The 21360-nt window shown below is 35.0% G+C and overlaps 1 protein-coding gene across 4 annotated transcripts in view; it reads left to right on the top strand.

Moving 5' to 3' along the window:
* SHLD2 (shieldin complex subunit 2) overlaps positions 1–21360 on the top strand; it is a 38301-nt gene that overhangs the window by 3374 nt on the left and 13567 nt on the right. For 2 of the 4 annotated variants that reach the window (XM_086751790.1, XM_086751793.1), the window contains exons 2-3: positions 16540–16665; positions 18323–20791. In XM_086751790.1, coding sequence (XP_086607916.1) covers positions 19285–20791 — 1507 coding nt within the window. In that variant the 5' untranslated portion in view covers positions 16540–16665; positions 18323–19284. Of the gene's footprint in view, positions 1–4727; positions 4807–12850; positions 12949–16539; positions 16666–18322; positions 20792–21360 lie in introns of those variants that run through there. The other 2 variants (XM_086751791.1, XM_086751792.1) reach the window with 2 other exon arrangements.

The raw sequence follows: 21360 nt of genomic DNA, 5'->3' as shown, positions 1-21360 counted from the left end.
CGATTTTGATTGCTGTGAAAAGTGGTGCTGCTTATGTTTATCATCTTTAAAGACTGTCTGTCTCCATCTGTTTATATTGTTGCTGTGCATGATGACTGAGGTTGCCAACTGGTTACTTCAGCTCTGTGACAGAAGAGATATAAAAAGGTCTTTGTGTATACAGGCAATAATGTCCTCATCTCTTGTTTAGACAGTATATAGATATGCAAAAATTCTGTGCCATGTTTTGGTGCTGTTACTGTCAATATAATACTAATAGGCATTGCCAGATAATGTAACTGAGAAATATAAAATATGCTTTTTATAACACTCACTTACTGTAATGCCACTTCTGGTTTTCAGATGAGTAGGACAAAAAGTAACTTTCTGTGGGGCCTGCAGATCTGATCTGGAGCTTACTGAAGCCTGTAACAAATTTATCTGATTTCAGTGACCTTTCAGTCAACATGGCCCTTCATGAAGTGACAGAGGCTTTTGCAGGTCAATGTGAAGGCTTTTCCTTCCTCAGTTCCTGTATCAGTGAGAATCTGTTAAAGCAGCAGTTTTGAGTCTTTCTGGGATAATCTTTAGATTTTGCTTGTTTTTTCCTCATTTCTAGTTTAAAAGACAAAAGAGAAGATGATACAGTTACTAAACAATATTTGAGATTCCCATCTAATTGTTAAATGCTGTTGAAATTAGCTGATGTAAAAAGCTAGTTGTGGGAAAGCTGACAGGTATAGAGGCCTAAAAACCTTCACAGATGCACTGTGAGCATGCAAGCTTTGTTCCCTTAGATAGCGTTAGGTGGGAAAAAGTACTTTAGTCAGTTTGTTTCCTGGAAATTATACTATTTTTTAGACAATTGCTCTCTATTTTAGTCAACACAGTAAACAACAGATAAGAGAAAATAAGGTTTGCCAGGAGTGAATTAAGAATTGTTTGAAAGTAACATTTACAATTGAAATCAATGGTTTTTTAGATTCTTGGTGGCCTTGGCTGTCTGGCTGAAAATTATACCTGAGATCTTAACAGCCTGGAACCACAGGATCAGAGACTACAAATCAGTTTTTTCTTGCTTTAATACTCAATTGACAATCAGAAGCTGTTGACATAAACAAAGTGCATATTGTTTAAATACTAAACATTAAAGCTCTTATGAACTAGAGAATACCAGTTTCCTTTAGTCCTTTTGTTTGCATTTCTGTTAACAAAATCAACTTTATCCTCTTTCACTTTGTAAGACTAGTTATGGAAATCCATATTGTTGAAATACGTTTGAACGCTTAATCCTTCGTGAAAGATGTTAGTGGTTGAAGTCCAGATCCGAGAGGAAGTAAGAATTGCCTCTCAAATTTGTTGGTTTAATTGAAACTTGCATTGTTAATCAGAAAAGTCCAGGAGTACATGTGCTGATATTTTTCAACACATTATGAATTTCCTAAAGAAAAATATAAATTAAAAAAAATCACTGGTTATGCTGGATGCTGAAAATGTTTATGTGATCTCTTAGTCATCTTTCACAAACTTCAGGATTGTTCATGGTACCCACTGGATATACAGATCCAGTGCAAAAAGTCACTGTTGTATGGCTCATCCCAGAGGAATCTCAGAATGGGAAAATAGGTCAGAATAAGAAATACTTCTGTTTTTAATTAAATCTTCCCATCTTGAGCACATTTGAACAATTTCTTAAAACACTTCATTGAAAAAAAAAGTTAGGTATTTTTCCAGTCCTTTTAGTCTGTCTTCTAGTTAAATGACTTGATTTATTACTCATCTCCTTCTGTGAAAATGCTGGAGTTCATAGAAATCAGACGTTATATGTGGTGTTTAGGTGCCCGTATGGCAATCACGTTAAATGTGTAGCCATGCAGTGCCAGAAATAAGTGCCAGCTTATGAAGTTGTGGCAAAACCTACACAGACAAAATCTGTGCATCCTGGAATATCTTGTGGTGGCATCATTGCTGTCATTGTTACTGGTGCTGGTGTGGGAGCAGTGGACACCTTAAGGAGCAAGGGTGAGGTGGGCCTAGTGGCATCTAGAGATGTGAGGAGCATCCAAGGGATATTAGCCGCTGACATGAGAATGGTTCACAATTGCTGCCATAAACCCTCAGTGCTGCCATAGAATCTAATTTAGATAAACATTTATTTTAATTAACAAGCTGAAAATTTCATGCTGTTTGAGTTTTTCTTGATTATTTTTACTGTCTAATCTCGTCAGTGTTGGCAAGATAATGCCTAATTTATCTCTTCTCTTTTTGTTGTGAAAGTCAGTAGGTTGAAGGAGAGCTTATTTTCAAATACTTGTAAAGTAGAGCCTCTGCACATCATTGATAACAGATTTTCTGATTTTGGGAGGAGTATTATATTGCTGTCATCTGACTCAATAAGTTAAAATTGTCATGGAATTTGTAAAAGCTTTCTTGATTTCTTTTGTCTTATCAGTTTTTCAGATAAACTGGTGTTTGTCTTTTTAGTAAAAGGAAAACTAACTGAAAATTTAGAAAAGGAAAACTAACTGATCTAAAAGAATGTATGCTTTTAGGTTGTTCAATTGTTATGACAGATCAACTTTCTTGAACAGTGTATGCTATGTATTCATCTCAGGTTTATAGTCTACATTAGCACTGCGGCAGTTATAGAAATAAATGTAACATTGGGCTATACAAGCACAAATCCTCATGTGACAAATACCTCGGGTAATAGAGGAGAAGGAAGGAGAAAGAAGCCAGTCTCCTTCGCTGTTCTGTTGCTCCTGTAAACTTCACGCCTCACCTACCAGTGAACGCTTACTTGTAGTGCAAGTCCATTAGTGTTATTTAGTATTAGGTTTAATTTATTCTTGTTTATTACATAGCTAATTCAATGAGGGTTATTTTAAGTTGAAGAAATTAATGGGGCTGTTAACTAAAAGAAAAATGATATCTTATTTGGCGAAACATTGTAGTCTTATCACCTTTTTTCTCTGAGTGTATGAATCTCAGTCGTACCAGAATATAACGCACTGCCTCAGGACTTTAAATTTAAAAGTCATTATTAATGTTTTGAAAATTAAGGCTGTTATGTGGGTGGGTACTGCACAATACATAAGGTAAGAGAAAACCTCTTTCATATGGGGTATGAGGTTCAAGAACTAAACAAAAAAAGCAACACTGGGTGTCCTGTGTTAATACCATCTTTGAATAATTTAATGATTTTATGTATGGTGTAAGTCAGCACCTGAGACCTCGAGTAAGGAATTAAAAGTGTTTGAGGAGGACAATAAAAAAGCTGGAAGAAAGAAAATCACATAAGTAGAAATGAGATAACCAGAGGTGATGAATGTTAAAATCTAAATAGGTAAGCTGAAAAGTTGAAATAAAAAGGATAGGTTTGTAACTTATCGAAAAGGCAAAGGATTACGCGCTGGGGAATGTTCATGCAATATTTAAAGTGTGAGTATGAAAGATACTCAGTCTGAGTTCTCCACTTGTTTCAGCTTACTGTATGAGCCAAAGTAATTTACTTAATGTTTTCTAGCCTCAATTTCCATAAGAAAAAGACTATAATTTACTCTTTACTACTTAAAGGTATGAGGAGGAAAATACATTAAGTATCATTTGGAACTGAGCTGGTTATGCAAACTTGTATGGTTCTCACATCTGAATGAATTCAGGTCAGAAATTACAGAAGGGGTGATGGCCTTAAAATAGAGGGAGGCAGATTCAGACTGGATATAAGGAAGAAAGTTTTTACACTGAGGGTGGTGGAACACTGGCACAGGTTGCCCAGAGAGGTGGTGGATGCCCCATCCCTGGAAACATTCAAGGCCAGGTTGGACGGGGCTCTGATCTGGTTGGAGATGTCCCTGCTCCTTGCAGGAGGGTTGGACTAGATGGCCTTTAAAGGTACCTTCCAACCCAAAATGTTCTGATTCTTGTCTTGAAGGTTTATCATTTATCAGAGCACATTAAATTTACTCAGTTTTTTTTACTGTTAGAAACAGAAACAGTGAGTTCTAATGACACTACAGTTCACTCAACTTTATATTGAAGATAATGAAAAATCTAAGTTATGTAGGATTTTCCAGGTTCTGTTAGATTAAAAGAATCCTTAGGAATTACTGTTGGAGAAATAAGCAGATGTTCTCTTGGAATAACAAATACTATCTGAGGCTGCCTCCATAAGCTACTTTAATGTATCAGTTTGGATAAAAGGAGTCATTGTCAAATACATTACAGATGTTTTTCCAGCAGATCTTTTTCAGTTTATTTCTGCACCATGTGCTTAATGTATCTGAAAAATCTTTCAGCAAGTCTTCATCCAGGAAATTGAATGAAGACAAGATAATGTAACTTGACGTGTGACTATATTTGATTATATAGCTTTCTAAAATGCCAAGTAAGGTAAATTACTCAACAAAGGCATGAGTTCTTTGGGAATGTGCCAGCATAGATAGGAGAGAATGTCAGATCTGTGCCTTTTTGCTGAGAATGTCAGATCAACTTCTTTAAAGCAGTTTAATTCCTTGAGCTTTGCTCTTGCTTTTTTCTGATTTTTTTCCATCCTAGATCATAAGAGAATATACAATCTGGAGATGAGATGGACAAAGGTAACTTTATCAGATCTTTAACTAAGCCTGCTAATTCTGACGGACCTGTTGGGAGTACTGACATTTTGCAGTTTAGCTACTCCTCAGTCTTCCTGTGTCCTGCGGTGTAACCCCAGTGGACAGAGCTCTGACCTCTCAGGCATGAGACATTCGTTCTTACAGTAGGATAATCAGTCAAAGTCAAACTCCTTATTTCATCCGAACTTATACAGCACTACTAATCCTAATGGTCAGTGACAAGCTTTCTTTCAGTAGTACTGCTCTTGACATCTAGTTCTTGACCTAAGAAGTTATTATTTCCTTCTTAGGACAATGGGATTAGACTACTCTTGGATTGTCATGAGTTCTGTTATTAGTTAGAAGCATGATGGCAAATTTCTATAATGGAGCCTGGAACTAGATTGCATGTAATGTGGAAAACCTTAGATAACTTCTAAATGGGAACAGCTTCAGTCCTCGCTTAACTGTTATTTGATTCATACAAGATGAGAGGTTGAATAGGTCAAAACCCATTCTTTCAAAGTCTCAAGTAAGGTTTCCTCACCCCTTTCTAAAATAGTAATATTGTCTGCAAGAGTGAGATTTTTTTTTTAAATATAAGTTTGAGTCAAGCCATTCTTTATGATCTTTCATTTTATGATGCTTACAGTCTTAAGAAGCTGGACTCTGACTGGGGAGGGAGAAAACTTTGCATAACACCAGCATTCTATACAGCAGTACGGTATGAATGGCTTTGCATTGCTCAGCAGTGGAGAATGCTACTGATGGACAGCCTCTCTGTTGTATTAAAAGAATCCATAGGCATTTTTACATGCCCAGTGAAAATCTGAGATGCCCACTAAACAGTGTGTCATTTCAGGGGTACTTGGAGAATGGTGTCTGCATAGAGTAGCTTTCAGGATCAGGGCTTCAGAATTAAAAATTACCTGGATTTAAAATGTAAATACTTGTATTCTAAACACTGGTTTTCACAAGGTAAAGGGAAAGGCATAGGTGAAGGGACTTGACAGCTGGTTCCCATTTGGAATGAGAATTTTAACTGCCTTAAGAGCTGGTGGAGTGGAATTTATTTGTTTGCCAAACGGAGAAAGGAGTGTCAAGTAACATCGTAATGTATAAAAATTATGAACTGTGTAATCATATTGGGTAGTTCTTAGTTCTTTTATACATTGATTTACCTCTCCCCTCTTCTATATTTGCCCTCTTTTAATGAGGAATACAGTTTAAGTGGACACTGCTTTGAATATGTTTTCTTCCCAGCTTCATCAAATCAAGTAATAGCACTTGCTTATTTTGGGAAGATTAAAGCCTTCCATCCATACCCTGTCACTTGCTAACTTTTTCTCACTGCAATCTGGCTGTTGAGTTTTCTGCATGGTTTTTCTGTTGGCAGCTGCAGTTCATAATATGTTGTATAACATATTGTAATGTCATACAAGTTTCTGTTGAGAAAAGCTTTCAGTTAACATGTTAATATTTTGGTTCTCACTTGTCACTGAAGACCTTGTATTTAATGAATGAATACTGTCTTTTTTGGGGAAGACGCTTTTAATTATGTTTTAATCAAATTTCCATTCCATAAACTGGATTTCCATTTGTTGCTTTTTAGATTTGTGCTGACAAATGTGATAGCTTAGCAGTTTGTGTATTTTTATTTCTCAGATTTTTCTTCTGTTTCAGTGTTTCGTAATGGTTAACATGAAATGTTGCCATGTTTCAGTTAATGTTAGTTGTTATGAGCTCATGGCTCCTAAACTGCCATTAATTTGGATGGTATGTTAGTTTTAGCTGCAAGAAAAAACTTTATATATATAGAGTATATAGAGTGAAGATCAATATAGTTCTTGCAATGAGATGTCAAGTAACTGGGAGCATTAGCTAAGACAGAACAAACTGTACTGCTTTTTTGAATTCCTTTCTCTCTGGTCAGTTATAAAGGTTACTCATCTCTGGAGAAAGATAATAGGTCATATGTTTAATGTAATAGCTTTTTGGTTTTCTGTTTTATCTGCTAATTTTAAAATCTTTTAAAGCAAGTTCATATAAACAGGTCTTAATGTGAAATTTACAGGAAGGACAAAACCAATGTGTATTTACTCATTACCTGTTACATGCTCAATACTACAATAGCTGATTATTTATATTCCATGTGCTTCCTAATGCAAGCAAGTAAAATCTGGAGACACTCGAATAATTAGCTAAATATGTAGATTAGTTTGATATGGAATGGACAGTAAGTTCCCTGTATTTCTTTACCTCCCTGCATTAATCGTAATTTATTTTGCCGCTAGTTTTCCTCTTTCAAGTCTTTATAGAAGGTAAAATTCAACTGTGTGCACATGAAGCTGAAGTACCCCATGAATCATACATAGTTGTAACTGTGTTTCTGTAAAAGTATGTCAGCTGATAAAGAATAAGGGCAGGTTACAGAAGACTATTCAGAGCTACTTTACTACCAAACTCATTTGTGTATTGGGGCATTAAACAGAAGTCGTCTTAAAAAGATACATTTCTAACATTGACACTGCAGTTTCTGTTCTTTATGAAAACTTCCTACTAGTGTTTTTAAAATATTTTTCTGAAGACTACTGTGGTTTTTAGCTTTGTATAGCAGCTCACGTGGCTGTGTGGATAAAAATTATGCTAGTACACTGGTAGCCACGTTGGCCTTGTGTACACTATCAGTCATATTGTTTCTATCCTAGTAAAGATCAAGTATAGAACTTGCAACATTTGACTGAGGAAAAAAAAATGTATTTGCAAACAGGATTACAGTTCCAGTAGACAAAGTATTAAGTCAACTGAGGTGAGCGTTTGTTAAATCTAGTCTTTCCTTGTTGATTTATATGCAGAGGCAATTTATAGTTTTACTTCAGCTACATGAATACAAATTAATAAATAGATAAACTTTAGTTTCCATCCTTAACTCTTCATACTTCAGGAGATTTGAAAATTACACAACTTAAATTCATGGTTCCATCATGTTTTTGTATTGTTGGTTTTGTCAACATAGCTTGGTGGTAAGATGATCATCTAGAGTACCAGCTTCTCTCTGAAGAATGGTGCTTTCCTCTAACTGGGTTGCTGTTGTGTGTGAACATGTTAAGTCTGCATATACTTGGCTGGACGTTCTCCCAAAGCACATGGTGGAAGAGTTAACGTGTACAGTATATTCCCAGGTATTAAAACAGTGAGGGGGAAGTAAATGATGTTGAAGACTTTTCAGATTAGCTATAAGTCAGGCAGATAGGGCTAATTTCAACCCCTGGATGTAATACACCTCAAAAATGAGGACTATGTAGTACTACAAGTAACAAAATAATTTGTAAAAGTTACTGACTTAAAGGCAGCTGAGTGAAGGTACACAGCAATAGTTGCATTAGCATGGTACAGAAAATAATTGAGGTATTGCCTCTAAGATAAAAATGATGAGCAAGATGATGCGTCTTTACTGGATACATAGGTACAAGAAGGTTTTTATCGGTGATTATGCTGCTATGCACTATGACTTAGAATAGTAGAGGGGAACCCAAGATGATTTGTAACACCATACCTTGAGATTTTGAGTTTGCTTGAGGTGTTTTCAGATAGCTGAATTGCCATGGAAAAGGGTAGATAAATGTACAGACCATATAAATCAATATTTCGAGCATTTTATTAACATACTTTGTTCAATTGTGATTATTTCATTTAACTTTTGTGGACGTAGTAGAATAGAATTTTGATCTACAATTTCTTAAATCAAATTATTTTGAATAAGTAGTCTTAAGCGCATTGCTGCTTTAAAGTCTGAGAGAAAAGTTACCTCTTTGAAAAAGGGAAATTTGCATCTAAAAGGCACCTTTGGCTCAGTCAGCTGTGTGGATAGTTACTCAGTGTCACCTGTTCTCTGTTAAAGCTTAACCAGTTTGCTAAACTAACATCTATCTAAACCACTGAAATGTAAAGGCTTATATATTAAAAGGTAAAGCTAATTTCCTTTATATATAAATATCTTAAATTCTTGCTAACAATATGCTAAAGGGCTTAAAACTTTGTTTCCAGAAGTTTTGCTGTAATTTTCAATAACTTAAAATACTCTGAAATATTTATCTTGGCTTTTCTGCAGTGCTCTAGTAAATTAACAACTTTACTCCTTAGCTGTAATACCTGTGAAAGAGCATTTGCTTGACTGACTTTGATACAGTTCTATAAAGGAGTTGGTACGTGTGTTGCTTCTGTAGCCACAATAAGGAGTAAGTGTGTGCAGTGAGCCATCTGTGATCTTTGTAGTGCTATTTGTTATTGTACAGAGCCAGCTTGGCCCAAATCTGAAGGTTATATTCCTTAAGGGAGCTTTATCTCTGAAAAAAGTCTTAAACCTCTCAACTTCTAGACAGAAGAGCATGGGTTTTTTTTTTCAGTTGTTAAGAATGAAGTGTATTCCTGGGGTGTGTGTGCAATAGGAAGACCCTAAAATAACCTGGAAATTTCTTTGCATTTTCAAGAACAGAAATACTATAGATCTAGATATAAGTCAGTACTGTCATGTAGTTAACATCTGTCAAGGGTTTTGCTTAAAATACAATGCTCACGTCAGAAGTGTGTGTTGTGAATGTTCCTTTGGAGACTTTAGATTTGTAGAAATATTGTGTGAAGCCAGCTTTCATCTTCCCAAGATATAAAAGTATCCAGGAGATCAGCTGTTTAGTACGTCAGATCGCCAGTTACTTTGAGCCTCACAAAAATACACTAATGATACCACATGAAAGATGTAGTTGTATACTACAGAAACAGATAAAATGTGCAGAATGTGGCTCAGGGTGGGGAAAGAATAGAAGAGGTCTGGTGCTATAGGTTCAGACCTGCCAGAAAAATACTTGCTGTTGTTTCTGTTTACAGGAAGGTTAAATATTTGCTCTTCTGGAGAGATTCTGCATAAACAGTGAGGAGGTAAATGAACTCCTGATTGAGCTATTGGTCTAAAGGGGTCTTGTGGGCTGGTGTGCCAGCTGGGTGCTTCTGGAGCTGCGTGTGTAGTTTCTAGTTTTGCACAGCCTTGCAGCACATCTTGATCTAGTGATGAGTTGTGTGCTCCTAGTATGACTTCTTTGAGAGGGTGGCTGGTTTTTTTAGTTAACAAACATCTCACTTGGATTGTGTAGTGATGCTGACAAGTGAAGAAATACCTCACTTGCCTTAAATGCATGAGGAAGTGTGGCTTTTGTTCAAGTCTGCTGCTAACACACCTACTTGTGGTGGAGAGTGTAAGCATTTTACTAACACTGGTAGATGACTGATTTATCTCCCCTAAGCAGACTTACGAATGATACCTTTTCAACACCCTGTTTCCCATGGTACAAAAGTGCACACAGCACAGTCTTACCTACAACTGTTGTCAAAAACATTGATGATATCCCTTTTTTGTGTGTGTATGAATGTGCAGTCAACATCCAGTTTTTTTAGAAAACATCATCTTTTTTGAGTGAAGCTTTTGTAAAGATGAGAAAATAATAGTGGTGACTGTGTATTTTCAATTTTTTTTTTTTGCTGCCCTAGCATGGAAGCCACATACAATGTGGATGAGTAAGTTTTCTTTCCCAAGTCACTGAAGTAACTGCAATTGAGAGAGGAGCACCCTTTGATCATGGCTGGCTGTGCTATAACCAGTTAATCCCAGTGATGTGTGTAATTGTTGTGGAAGGTGCATTCTAATAACTTTCATAATGTGAAATACCAGCTCGTGTGATTTAAGTCTAAAGATTTTTTTTTTTTTTGAGAAATACACTGGATTTGTGCAGGAAGATGCACTTGATTTGTATTGTGATACTGATTGCACAGCAAATCACAGTGATCTTCTGGCATTTGTATTACTAAGTCAAGCTGAAATGTATTTGCGGTTCTGGAAGTAGATTTTACAGAAGTCCATCAAATCAAAGCCCAGTGAATTGTTGCTCAGTTTAGAAAAAAAGTTCTATTTTCCTGATTGATCAAAAAAAGAAAAAATTTAAGGAAAAAAAGACTTTTTACAAGAAGAAAATAAAAACTGATGCTAGCCTGATATTTTGGTTTTTTTGTCTTCCAGTCTTAATAAATCAAATCTTCAAGTAGTTAATCTGATGGAAGTCGGGTTACTGTGCTCATGTTTCTTTTACTAGTTGCCTCGCTTTCATCTTTGGTCCTGTATTGTTTTATCAACCTCAGTTTATCAGAAGATTTAAGTCCTAAAATAGATGTTCGCTGATAATGAAACCTGTGGATAATTTTCTGTAGTCTTATCCATTTTTCAAAAAAAAAAAGGCAAAAAGCTGTGATGATGTCATTTTAATACTGTGAGGTTTTTGAAGATGCTCAAATATATGGAAGAATGTCTTTCTAGACAGAAGGTATAGCAGTTCTCAAAAACAAGGATTTGGGGAATGAGGATTCTTCAACAAAACATGCAAAAAGCTTGTGTATCTTTGACCTTTTACCTTTATCTTTCCCACTCAAAAGGTCACTGTTCTTCAGAACTTTTAACTTCTTTTGTTTGTAACAGCCACTATATGTTCATATCTCCTTAATTATGTGGTTTTATGTATTGCAAAACAAAAATCAATAAATAGCATTTGCTGAAAATGAGATCTCACAGGGCACAAAGGCTATGAGGAAAGAATTATCAAGTTAATCAAAAAAGCCTACCACCTTTACTCCAATTTTCAAACACAATGAAGGTCATCTCAGTGCCTGAATTGAAAACATATTATCAATGTTCAGAATTTTGCGTAATTTGGTTAAAAAAAAAAAATCCTTTTTAGGATAAAATGGCTGATGCAATTGCAGAGTAGATGCTTCCATATAATCCAAGCTTGTGTTTATGGAAGCAATGTCCTTACTTCAGATCAAGGAAAATACTTTCCTTTTAGAGCACAACTTTAGAAACCACGGTTCGTGATCCTGCAGGCAAGTAGGTACACGTTAAATGTTAGCAATGCCATTTGATTGCTTGCCTTAGTTTTTTTTTTAGTTCAGTAACAGTTATGAAGAACAATTTAGTGTTCCTAACCTCTTATTCAGTATTTTGATTTAACTTTTGCAAAGTGTCAGACTGTATGGAACTTCTTAGAACACTGATTTTGGTTTAAATTACCAATCTCTCTGTTTATGCTGCAGGAGTATTTAGGAAGGTTTCTGTTGCAATGCCTAAATTCTAGGTGTTTCTTATTAAAAAAAAAAAAAAAATTACTGGAAGTGCTGCAGATAAGGAAGAAAGTTTGGTTATTTTGTTGTTTTATGCTTATATATTGCTGAACATAGGTTTTAGGTATTTGTAAACCAACTGTACCTGTCTTGAGGTCAAATGATATTGTAGTCTTCTGGTAATAGCCAGTGACAAGAACTAAATACTGAATGGATTAGTATTGCTGCTGCTTAATATAAATACTAAGTGCTAAAATAAATTACTTTATAGTCAATAAAAGTCTATTCAGATAGTGTTAATTTTATACAAATTATTACAGGGACTACTGTAGGCAAATGTAAGCTTGTGATTTTCGTAAATTTAGATATTGACTAGCGGGATTCTTGCTATACCATCATGTCTGGTTGACAGCTGCCTCTGTGCACAGTATTCCAGAAACGTTACTTTTTGTGAGTCAAATAACAATCTTGGAGTAAAATTACATTTGGTTAAACAAGTGAGTTATAGGACTACAGTCTTTGACTGAGACCTTATATTAAAATTTAGATAAAAGATATTTGGTGATTGTCACAATTACCAAACAAAGGATGACAAATGTAAGATCTGTAATTACCTATCCTATCCATGATACATCTGTCACTCTTCTGTAGGGTATAACATGGCTTCAGCTACGAGTTGCTTAGCTTGATTACTTCTGGCAATTTTTATTTTCCATTTGGTTCCTCTTAATACATATAGATACTTGAGCTTCGTGTTGATTTGGGGGATAGGTGCTGTTGCTGGTATATTGATTCACTTGCAGTTCTAGCATAAGTTCTTGGCATAAAGTTCATCCTTCTCTTTTCTTGCACAGCCTGTAAGGAAACATGTCGTGTTAATCTCTTCATCCCAGACTTGTTTCAGATTTGAAGTGTGTGAAACTGTTACTATAGTGCTAGCTTCAGTTTTTTTCAAGGTTATTGTACAGCTACAGTATCTGGCTTTTAAAAAGACAAAGTTGAATTTTGGAGGAAGATTTGAGCAGCATGGTAAAAGTGCCAGGAGAGTTTCCTGTGGTGTAATTAAAATTCTACATCCAGAGATTTATTTCTGTTTTTCTTTCATTGGCAAGTGTCTTTAGTAGACTTTCTACTCTTCCATCATATGGGATGAACTGTTGTAAAAAAAAAAAAAAAAACAAAACCCAACCAACCCTACAGCTTGAATTGAACTGTAAGTAAATACTCTGAAGACAGCTGTTAATAACTCAATTTCTGTTGTAAGGCCAGCGAAACAGTCCTTAAATTTTGTTTATACTACAGATAGGAGAAGTATAGAATCAAGTGTGCAAAAGAGGGAGGGGAAGCTGACAGTAGAAGTTAAAACTTAAAATTTAAAGAATATCCTACTTTATGGATTTATCTCCAAGGCCAGCTTTTCGGGAGATAAAAGAATGTAATTACTTTTGCATATTGTAGGAATCAAGGTATTAGCTACTTATGAGTTAGGATGTTTGTCAACAAGCTGTACCAAGTCAAATCTGCAAGTTAAAAAAATATACTGGTTTTTACCCCTAAAAACTTCAGTGTTGGGGCTGTATGAGAATTCTGGAGGGGAAGAGTTACACTTCTGCATTAGATTTCTTTGTCTTCTGATGCATTGCTATCTGTTACTTCTGTAATTTTATTTTTAGCTTGAAGCTCTAGTGTGTAACAGACATAAAGAAACTGTTACCCAGAGGTGGAATTAGCGTGGTTTACTTTCAGCATACAGGGCTTAAGTAAAGACTTGTTTTAACTATATTTGGATGTAACTTTTAAAAACAGGGATTTAGGCATCTGACTAGCACACATATTCGAGTGATAGGAAGCTGAAGCTGTGTCACCCTCTTTAAATTACCTTGGCCTAATGCAGATGTGATTATTGTGGCGAATGCATAGTGAAATATGGAATAAAAGTAGTGAATACTTCTAAGGTATTTGAAGGGTAATTTAAGGCCTTGAATGTAGCATCACACAGTATTCCTGGAGTAATTAACTATTAGAAGAGGATTTTTTAAGGCTGTTTTTAATTTTGTTCTATATGTGGCAAATTGCTGGAGATTAACAAACTGTTAATTTTAAAAACCTTTAAATTTAGAATTCCTATCTTGCTATTTAGGTTGGGAGAAGTACATTATGTACCATGATGTATTTCTTGTAATGAGCATATTCAACTTTAGTTGCAGTGTCTTGCAAATGTAAAACTTGCTGATGTAGTTACTGGTTTTTAATAGATCATTGACCCGTCAATCAGACTCTGACCATTTCAGAGATAAAAAGCAAGGCTTTCATTGGCTGTTATGAATAGAGCACCTTTCCACAAATTAGGAAATGGTGTAATAATTAACAGGTATAATGGATATGTGCATTCAGGTTTCAGTTATATCTTTGAGCTTTAGCTCCTGTTATCTTTGATGTAGTTAACCCCTTGTCTACCCACAGATAAGTTAACTACAGTATTAAACTGGATTTGTTTTGTGGCACTGGCATTTGGTAATATGATAAGTTGTTTGCTTATTTTTTAAGGTCTGTAATAAGAGTCATTGTTTCAGACTTTTACTTTAAAACAAGGCACAGAACTTCACTAGCAAAACTCATTAAATAAGTAGTAATACTGTTCTAAAGAAGCATAGCAAAGATTCTTTAAACAATTTTGCATACAGAGAATTTACCCAAACTTTTTTTTCTTATTTACAGGCTTAAGTGATTTTAAGTACTGATGATTCCTGGTATTGGAGTTTGGTATCATTGACCTAAAAAGTAGCTTGGAAATTGCCAAAGCAGGTCATTTGATAGTGAACTCACTGGGTGAAATAGGAAGTAGGCAGAGGTCACTTACCGTTCCTAAGCTTTACACATCTTGAGAAAAAATGAGAATTTTAAGTTTTGAAAATCTAAATGATATTTTAGTTACAAAAAATCACTAAACATCAAGATTCGATTGCTTTGATATAATACGCTTGCACTGCAAAATATGCATCAGAAAGAAAGCCCTAGGTTTAGAGAAGTTATGGAACTGGAAAGTAAGGAAAACTTTCTGAATTTGTGTATAACTTTTATTCATCTTTGAATGTGACAAAAAAAAACCGAAAGAGAAGTGATAGTTCTCACTATCGAAAATGGGAGACTGATAAAATACTACGTAAGTGGAAGTTTACCAAGGTATAGAGGCTATTTTTGTTTTGAAAAGTGTTTTCCTATTAAAGTTTTGTTGGCAACTTAATTAGTGCTATTAATCTGATTTTATGTGTGTTATATGCAATACTGTTTCAGATGTTGTCTTATATACCAGATACTTATTCAGAACGCATTTGTGTAGAGGCTCACATATTTATCAACTCGTTTTTGTACTAGAAGTTGGCATAGGTGTCATCCTATTGTAAATTCAGTCTAATCTATTTCAGGGAAATGCAATTGCTTCATGACATCAGTTGTCCCTATGTGCATGCAGGAGTAGATCTTGGCAGCGTTCAGTTTATTTTGTGGTCAGTAGCTCGCAGATTTGTCATTGGTGGGGTTTTAGTACTGCAGTAAATAAGTCACCATTTGTTTATTCAGCTATTTTTTTTTTCTTTTTTTATCATGTCAATGCTACCTGGATATAAGGTGTGCATATAAAAGCAAATACTCAGTTACTTGTCTGAGGAAAAAAAAAAGCTGTTTTTGAAGTACTCCTTAATATTATTTACAGATCGTAATGTGTATTTATAACTGTAGATGTAAAAAATAAGTTATTCTGGAAGAAAACGCAGAGTTTTTTAGTTATATTTGGCAGTGTCATGCCTGCTGTACTTAAGTCTAAAACACTAGAGGTGCAAGAGGAATTAGCTTTTTTAGAGTATACTGTGAGACTATGCCAGGATCTTCCAGGTGCACAAAATGAAATCCTGAAGGAAAAACAAAGGTGAAAGTGGCACAGTAGTTGTCTTTTTCTCTCCTGTTTAAAATATCTACTTGGACGTGTATTAGATATTATACTTCTTCATAGAAGATGAGTGCTAGTGGGATGCGTTTCTGATCAAAGAGCAGCTTATGTGGAGACTCTGGAATGCAACCTTCCCTGTTCCTCACCTCATTTTCATAAACCTTCCACTTGTTTGTTCCTTTATTTTTAATAGTCTGTTCTTTCATTAGTCTTCTCATGCTGCGATACACTCTTACTTCCTTAACCAGAGAGAGAGATAGAGAGATAAAACTACTTTTTTGGTATATTCTAATCTTCACACACATACTACTTAATATTGTATTGCAAGCAAAATTACTTAAAGCAAACCACAAAACTAAATGATCCATAACAAATGAAAATCATTAAATGTAATGCTGCTGTAATATTTAGCTTTCGATTTCTTGTATTTTTGCCTTTAGTTTAAATCTAAAATTAAAACTCCTGTTTAACCACAAGTATCTTATCTTAATGTAAGAAGAATTAATCCACTTGGATCTCAAGGATAAAATAAAATTAGTAAATACATTTTATAAAGACCTCAAGTATGTCAATATAAGTTTTGTCTAATTCAGGCTCTGTGGAAAGAGTTTGTATATATATACTGAGAGGAAAGTTGGGGCTGTTGAGATACATTTTGTTGTTTTCATAGATGGGTAAAGCTTTCTATGAAAAATACTATAGTAGTGCTTGGGAATTAGGAACAAAGCTAGTTTCCATGTTTTTAATTGGGGAGTAGACAAAACTACAAATGAAAACACTATGCTTTAGTGTGATTCATCAGTGATATTTTTCCTTCAAGTTTTAACTGATTAATTCATTGTTCAACTCTGATTATAGGAAGAATACATTTGGAATATGGTATGGGATATCTCTGGAAGTAGAGTGAAATACAGCTGCATTTCTAGGATCTTAAACTTACTTTTATACTGAACTTCAAGTATTGAACTTTGAAGTATTGAAAAGGTACGTTTAGCCTATGAAATAGTTATCTAAAAGCTTTCCTTTGTTACTGTTTTCTAGTTTTAAGCTATAAACTGCAAAAATTTGCTCTAGTACAGTATGTGAAGTCCTGCGGTATATTTACATGTAGTCATCTAGCACACTTGACAGGTTTTTTTAAAAATTTAATTTTGAGTACTTTACACTGTGGTGTAAAGCACATTAAGCACCAACTTTTCTATGAATACAAAGTCTTTGAAAGGTCTTGCAACTCCAGGTTGTAAGCTGGCCTCTAAACATACTGTTCTAGTGATCTCATCTATTTAGCAACTAAATTGCCCTTGCAGTGTCCTCGGAACTCATTTAGAGCTGACATATTGGGCTCATTTACAGTGTAGTTGAATCTCAGTTTTTTTGGTATAAGGAAAAGCTGAAGAACTGTTATAAGCTTAATCTGAGGGTATAGAAAGCAGGTAAGGAAATTTTGTCCTGAACGTATTTTAGTTCGCTTAAGATTTCTATCTCCCTGAAACTTGATGAACAAATGCTTGAGAATTTTTGCAACAAGACAATAAGGCTGGAATAAGATGGTGTCTTATACCTGTAACTGGTTGGTATTCAGCCCTTGTAGAAGGTGGTGAAGGTTGAAGTGAGAGAGCTGCTCACTCTACCAAAGCCCAGTTTGGAAGGAACTCATTATTTCATTAATCTTTGTGTGTTATACAGGTTCTTTAGAAATGGCATAGACTTGTGTCAGAATTCTGCTGTTCAGTCTCTTTGGTACTGCAGTATATATGTGGAAAAATATTTTGTAGTTCATTTTAACCTTTTATTCCTTTGAACCTCCTTATTAAGAGACATTTGTATTGTTATACTATAGAATGCCTAATTAAGAAAGCTTCTCATCTGTAATGGCTGTGACCAAAGTAATAACAGATGAAAAAAAGCTACCAGTAGATTTTTAAGTTTTGAAATGGAAGAAATTCTTTAACCTCATCAGTTAGGTTACACTTCTAAAGTTCATTTAAAGTAGTGGGAAACATGTCTGTCTGTCATAGGGGATCTGTTACTGAAGTTATTTTTACATATATTGGATGGCCTTTTATCTACAAAACTTATTAACATAACTTCTTCAGGGATTAAACATCACTATCACCTTGCTCTGTCTTTCCTTTCTTACCTGATCCATTATTTTAGTGTTGAACTGTAAATTCTGTCTTTATGGTTGTTTGTGTATTGCTGTACCTTAATTATATGACTTAAAACTTTCACGAGTATGGGAATTGTCCTTTAAAAGTTCCATTCTTATGAGCCTAAATTTAAATGTACAACTACAGAAGTTTGGATACTCCAGTCTTTTAACTATTATTTGTTTTGCGATGAACATGAAACTGAGCAATACCAGTTACTATGTTTTGTATGTTCTTTGTATTGTGACTGGCTGTATCTAATTTTAGTGGTTGTATATTGTTTTTCCAGTTACACTTAAAATATACCGGAGATCAGTGTTCCAGGATGTTCATAGTTTTTCCATGTTACTATGAGCTTTATGAATGTGCAGACTTATTGACCCCTAGTGGACTGTAAGGGAAATGACCGTTAATTAGTAAGTGCTAAATGAAAAATTGAAATGTTTTTCAATGCTGTGCTTGTTTCAATGCTCGTTTTCTTCTGTTTGCAGCTGGATTAGCTCCTGAATTTCATTTCTGGTGTTCTGTTTCCTGCCTCTGCAGAATTGCCTATTGTAGCAACTTCTGTTAACAACACTCCCAAAACATGTAGCTAAGTATCTGCATTTTAATGAACACTTGTAGCTGTAGCTGAGTATTTTAAAATCAGTGTAGCAGAAATTTTTAAAAATAGAAGGTCTTCTGTGCTGTGTAAGGTGGGCCTATTTTTAATTAGCTAGAAAAGCCAGTAACTTCTTGGGTAGTATGATAATATATAAATGAATTAAAGCAAAATCTAAATCATCTGCTCAAGGTTCACTGACCTTTTAGTGCTTATTAAATAATTAGAATTTCAGTAATATCCTGAAACCTTCAATTTCATAAAATAATTACTTAATACAGTACTTGCATGCTAAAACAGCATGTAAAATATTGTATTTCTAGCAAACTTTTAAACTAACTTTAAATCTCTAGTATTTTTAATCATTTGGTTCAAATTGTAATTTTCTGGGAGATTAGTTTATCTCCAAACCATGCTGTGAAGGTTTGTTACAGACATTTGTTTCACATGAATTAAAATGAAGTACTGGATAGTAAATTCACATGTGACTGTTTAATTAGCAGTAATAAATTCAGATAAGTCTGCTCATTAATTGAACTTCACTATAATTGTGCATCTGCTATATTTTTCCAAGTATCAGAATCAGAAATTAAGCCCTCCTGTAAATTTATTTCTCTATGCACGTTTGACACAATAACTTTCATTTTTAGTTTTGTACATCTCATTTTATAAACTTTAAATAGTTAAGTAGTGTTTTTGAGTTAAACCTCAACAGCATATTTCATAATTTAGGTATTTTTAAATTATTAAGAAAAGGCCAAATATGGTGGGGGTTTTTGCAGTTACTGATATTTAGTATGCTTATGGCATAAACCACATTATTTAAAGTCAAACTTACACAGCAATCAAAAAATGTTAAAAAGACCTCAAATTCATATTTTTGTGGGAGCACCCAGTATTCCAAACCTGCTGGAGGTGTCGGAGCAAAGTAATTCATCACCTCCTGCTGAAAAATGGCGAGAACTCCACTGTTTGTGTGATACACATAGTCTTTTTTCTGAAAAAGTCAAAGATGCTGACCACGTAGTGTTTCAGGCAGAAAACTTTGTAGTCACAGCAGTTCCTACAAATGATGACAGGTCTCAGTGGTCTGAACAGGGGAGATTAATGACAGCAAAAGAATATTTGACATCGCTTGTACCTGTGGCAGTAACTGATACCAGCAGGCCTGAAAAGACTGAAAGTTTAATTTATTCTGACTGTCAAATATCTAACGACCCATACACACATGCAAATGTAAATAAGGCTGCAGATCAACACGTTCTGCAAAAATTTGCAGAATCAGCAGGACAAGATAAACAATCACATGGCTGTTGTTCAGACCTCACTGAAAGAAAAGCCAGTCACTTAGGAGTTAACAGCTCTGACATTTCTGATTTGGTTGCCAGTACTAAGCAGATTACCATACATCTAAGGTCTGTGGAGCAAGGTGCTCAATCAGACTGCAGAAGTGATCACCATGAACATCTAAGTCAATATCTGAATATATGTTTCCCACAAAATCAGGAGTCAAAACCAAAAGGAGAACCAAGTGATTGTTCAGACTTCGCAGTGTCAACAGATACTGAATTTCATAGTGTAATGACTTCAAGTCAGATGGCTGTTTTTGCACAGGATCGGAATGAGATGCAGAAAAGAATTGTAAAACTATCAGAAACAGAAGCAGACAAAAAACCTGAAGAAAGGCAATTCGATTGTGATGTTGAACCATGTCTTAATATGGCTGAAAATGAATATAAGGAAGAGTATACAAGTTCCCTTGAACTTTTCAGCTCTGAGGGTGATGGGAAAAATGTTTGCTTTGAAGCTACAAAAGGAGGAGGAAGTGCTCAGGAAAATACAGAGAAATCTCAAGAATTTAACATTCCTGATGAGCAATTTGTAAGTGAAATTCATATTGAACCATTGAACTCAGGAATATTGTGCTCTCAAGTAGACAGTTGTCATAAGAGCTCTTACAAAAGAGCCCGCAAATGTGAAGATTCCCTTCATGTGTTTCAGTCATCATTTAAAAGACAGCTGACATCCAAGAGAGCTAAACTGAATTCTTCTCTAGCTGGTCCTGGGATGAGAGTGGATCAAGAGAAGATGACAGAGTTGAAGAAACTTCAAAAGAAACTATCACCACTTAAGGATTGCTGCTGTAAAAATCAAAAGTACAATGTTTTGGTCACAATAGTACATCCTTGTCATATCAAAGAAATACAGGTGAAGACTAGACCAAAATCTTCATGTAAAGTTCCTGTAGCAACAATTGTAGTTATTGACCAGTCAGGAATCGAGAGAAAGGTGGTGCTGTGGCGTGGTGCTGCATTTTGGTCACTCACTGTATTTCCTGGGGATGTTGTCCTGCTTACAGGTGAGAATTCCTTTATTTGCTTTTTTAAAATGTGGATCTTTAAAATGCCTATATAAGGTAGAAATGTACAAGTGCTACTACAAAACAGATGTGCTAGTTATTTGATTTACAGAGTTGTTTTTTTTTTAATTCTCTACTATTGGAACAGCAGATGAGCCAGAAAATTGTGATGCTGTGTTCAGTCTCAGGATGAGAAGTACTTTTCCTCTTGTGAAGGACTTTGTATCTTAGCCCTAACATCTTGAGATAGATCATGTTGTGAGCTGGTAACTGACATAGACTGCAGAAATATAAAATGCTGTTTGCTGTTCACCTTTTTCATAACATGTCAGCTAATAATGAAGGTTCCTCCTGATAAATCTGTTCTACTCTTTAATACTAACAGGGGCAAATCCCTCTCTCTTTGAGAATACATCTCATGCAAGAGAACGCAGTACTGTAAAAATGATATTGCAACTAATTTAGGGCTGGAGTTGATCAGAACTTGATAGTGGTCTGGCCATTTAGGTTTTGCAATATGCAAAAAATTACAAAATATAAAATTGTTTGACTACTTTTACAGTTTAAGA

Source organism: Chlamydotis macqueenii, chromosome 7, assembly GCF_036417535.1.
Source record: "Chlamydotis macqueenii isolate bChlMac1 chromosome 7, bChlMac1.mat, whole genome shotgun sequence".
Classification (NCBI taxonomy): domain Eukaryota; kingdom Metazoa; phylum Chordata; class Aves; order Otidiformes; family Otididae; genus Chlamydotis; species Chlamydotis macqueenii.
This window is presented reverse-complemented; position numbering and strand designations above follow the sequence as displayed.